The 3,509-nt window shown below is 43.4% G+C and overlaps 1 protein-coding gene across 1 annotated transcript; it reads left to right on the top strand.

The window, feature by feature from the left end:
• Positions 1-431: 431 nt before the first annotated feature.
• On the top strand, positions 432-2,602 carry HSPE1 (heat shock 10kDa protein 1; the record flags this gene model as incomplete). The annotated part of the gene is made up of 3 exons (XM_008945655.1): positions 432-596; positions 1,608-1,697; positions 2,249-2,602. Coding segments are annotated over 3 exons (306 nt in total), but the record flags the coding sequence as incomplete, so codon positions are not given.
• Positions 2,603-3,509: the final 907 nt, after the last annotated feature.

Below are 3,509 nucleotides of genomic sequence, written 5' to 3'. Positions count from 1 at the left end.
GGACTGGAGCTGCTACTTTCACAGAAGAAAAATTATCACAATTGGCAGCCTTTCTTTTTTCTTGTTTTTCATCATTGTGGTAGCAACATTATTTGGGGGCACACAGCGTTGGAGCTCTGCCTGTAATTTTGTTTTTCTCCCAGTTTTAAGTGTGTGTCTATCCAGAGTGTCAGTAAAGGACACGTGGATGCCCAGGCTGCACCTCTAGTCATTTCCAGGAGCGTGGGCTCTGGGTGCTGCCTAGAGGAGCACTGTCCCTGTGTGACCTGGCAAGTTGCCATATCTTTCTTTCTAAGCCAAAGCAAGTTCTTTTTTCGTGACCCCTGCTCACTGGGATTTGGTGCTTGCTTTTGCCTAGGACGTGACTAGCATTTTATTTGCGATTTTTGTGGTCGTGTTCCTCTTGTTACAACGTCCAATTCCTTCCACAGGCAGGAAAAGCATTTAGGAAGTTTCTGCCTCTCTTTGATCGTGTCCTGGTGGAACGATGTGCAGCAGAGACAGTAACCAAAGGAGGAATCATGATTCCAGAAAAAGCCCAAGGGAAGGTGCTGCAGGCAACAGTAGTAGCAGTGGGATCTGGAGCCAAGGGAAAGGTAAACAGCCTGAAGCAGAACATCTGGGTAGGAGGATTACAGGTGCTGTGGTAGCTCATGCCTGGAGTTCTGTGACTTGTCAGCAGGGTGCAATCCCAGAATGTGGCACTGACTGTTTCACACTGTGCAAAATGTCATTGTCCATTAGGCTTACTGGACAAAAGGAGGAATCAACAGAAATAAGTGTTAAACAATTTTTTGATAGTTTTTGCCTATTGAATATGCATAAAATACAACATAAAATGGGTCATAAAATAGGACAGTCTTCACAAAAATGCCACTGGCTGTGGCATCAGAAGGGCTTTTCCCCACCAAAGTAGTGCTCAGTTAGTAGCAACAGTGAAAAACAGGTTAAATTTCAGCTCGGGCATGTTGACTCAGACCTCTTTACCATGAGGCCCCCCATACATACCATGCTGTTTGGTGTCAGTATCTGAGTTTTGAAGCTTTATATTGTGAAATACTGCTAATATTTGACTAGCATGCTAATATTTTATTTATAGTACAAAATAGTAGTTAAACTTTATCAAGTGTTTTTGAAGACTGATTTGCTAACAATAGTGACAGGTTGATCAAAGTAACAAAGATGGGAAGGTACTTTTAACTGGTGTTAGGAGAAATTAGCCCTGGCTATAGCATATGGAGATGGACTTTTTCCCTTCACTTTAGAAGGGGTTTTCACAGTTTGTCACTTTATTTCTCATGTTTTTTAGGTGTTTCTGTTTTGTTAAGCAAAATTCTATTCAGTATGTCAAGCAAAAACTTCACAGTTGTGTGTGCACTCTAAATGAAAATTATTTATATTCAGAAACTCACTGCAGTTCTGCTGCCTAAATATTGCAGTGCTCCCATGCTTGAGCATTGCCTGGTCTGCCTTTCTCTGGGCACAATGGAAATACAGAGTAGTTGTGATGTCCTCAGTGCTTTGTACATGGATGGATCACTCGTTTGGAGGAATTCTATTACATGTGGCTGCCTTGTGGAAAACTGAGGGTTTCTTTTCTCTTTCAGAACGGTGAGATTCAGCCAGTGAGTGTAAAAGTTGGTGAAAAGGTCTTGCTACCGGAATATGGCGGTACGAAGATTGTACTAGATGATAAGGTGGGTTCTCAGCTCCCTGAGTGCAGGTTCATGTCCCACTGCCAGTGATAAATGCTCTACGTCCTCTAGTGCTCGTGGCATTCAAGAAATGCAGTTGTTGGTATTGAGATGGGAGCAGCCGGATCCGGCCAGCTGCTGGGACACACAGCGCTTGCTCCTTCCAGCCCTGCTTAAGTGGATGTAACCAAGGAGACCTCTGGCCTGACCATTGCTGGGTGGCTGAAGTGGCTCCATATGCCAACCTTCTATCAGAGGGAACCCTAAAAGACTTTGAAATTGCTGGGGATACTCCTTGCTTTTGACAGGGAAAGCTTGCAGAATTGTCTTCTAGCAGCTCTTGCTCTTCCTCTACTAAAAAGAATTAGTAGCTTCCCCAAAGAGATTCTAATGGAATGAAAAAAAGTATTTTCAAGAAGTCAACATGTAGAGCTAGTCTTGGTTAGCTCACTTTTCCTTTTGTTCTCCATGACTGGGGTAGCCCTGACTTCAGAGTGAGAGAGTATTTGCAGAACAACTGATGGGACAGGCACTAACGTTTCGTTTCTTTGCAGGACTACTACTTGTTCAGAGATGGTGACATTCTTGGGAAGTACGTGGACTAAACCTGTTGCAGTATCAGCCATCCATTCCACTAAAACGCTGAAGTTTTTCTTTCATTGTGTAAATAATGTCCTTTATTTTATAACAAGCAGGCTTCGAGTCTCTGAAATAACGTGTGATCTCTGTATTGATGGAACAGAAATAAAACCATGTACAGTCAGAAATCAGTGGCTCTTGCTTGAGTTCCATGGAAGGGTGAAATTCAGATGACCACCAACCAGCCTTAATTATTCCAAACAACACCATTTTATATCCTTATCTCTGTACTGAGATTGTAAAAGTCTTTACAATAAACTTCTGAAACTCTTCTGCTTCTGTCCCAGTTTCTGCTGTTGCTCAGTAAAACTGAGTCTCAGTTGTGTAATGAGCTCATCTCTGAAACAATTTGGTTGTAATATGTTAATTTCCCAGAGTCCTGTGAGGCTGTGAGATGAGTTTAGGAGGGTTATCACACAGATGCAGTGAGGAAGGGGACTCTGAGCTAGCTCCCTTGCACATGGGACTCTATCTTAATGTGCTTTTCAACCACTTGTCTTGGCAATAGTTTTAACATGAAGATTAATGCACACAAACCACCCTGCAACCAACAGCCTGGCCCAGAGCAGTCTGAAAGGAGCTTGGTACTAGTTCTGTCTGTGCTAGATCACAATCAGCCAGCTGATAGGTGAAGCAGATAAAAATTATGGGTTTTCTTCCATCTCTCACTGAATTTTGCCAATAGAAAGCAAGTAACTTCCCTCGAGTGGTTCATCAGGCAGAAGTGGGGGCTGGCACTGATGTTAAAGCAAATGTCTGTGCTGATTACTGCCCCTCCTCATAACTTAGGAGAGTGCTCATCTGACAATTGTGTTTCATTTACCCTTAACATTCTCAAGCAGCAAGACATGACCTTGAGTAATGCTGAAGCAGTCAAATCTGCGCGTTTCTCGCCACCCTATCTTGCCTTGGAAAAGGATCCAAGGTTGTTCACCCAGGAGGACACAAATCTGCACTTTACACACAGTGTTCCTAACGATGCTTCCCAGGCTGGTGGGCACACATTGATCTGGTGCAGCCTAAGAACAGGCACTGCCCTAGGGCGTTGTGATGCAGCTTTCTGTGAAATAAATCAGCGTATGACTCGCTCTACTGCAGCTTGAACAGCAGTTAAATGGTACTCCTGTCCTGTTCCATTTAGGCTGTTACAAAGTCAGCACTGGTAGATACACTTGG

The sequence above is a fragment of the Merops nubicus genome, unplaced genomic scaffold, assembly GCF_000691845.1.
Source record: "Merops nubicus isolate BGI_N331 unplaced genomic scaffold, ASM69184v1 scaffold20848, whole genome shotgun sequence".
Taxonomy (NCBI): domain Eukaryota; kingdom Metazoa; phylum Chordata; class Aves; order Coraciiformes; family Meropidae; genus Merops; species Merops nubicus.
This window is presented reverse-complemented; position numbering and strand designations above follow the sequence as displayed.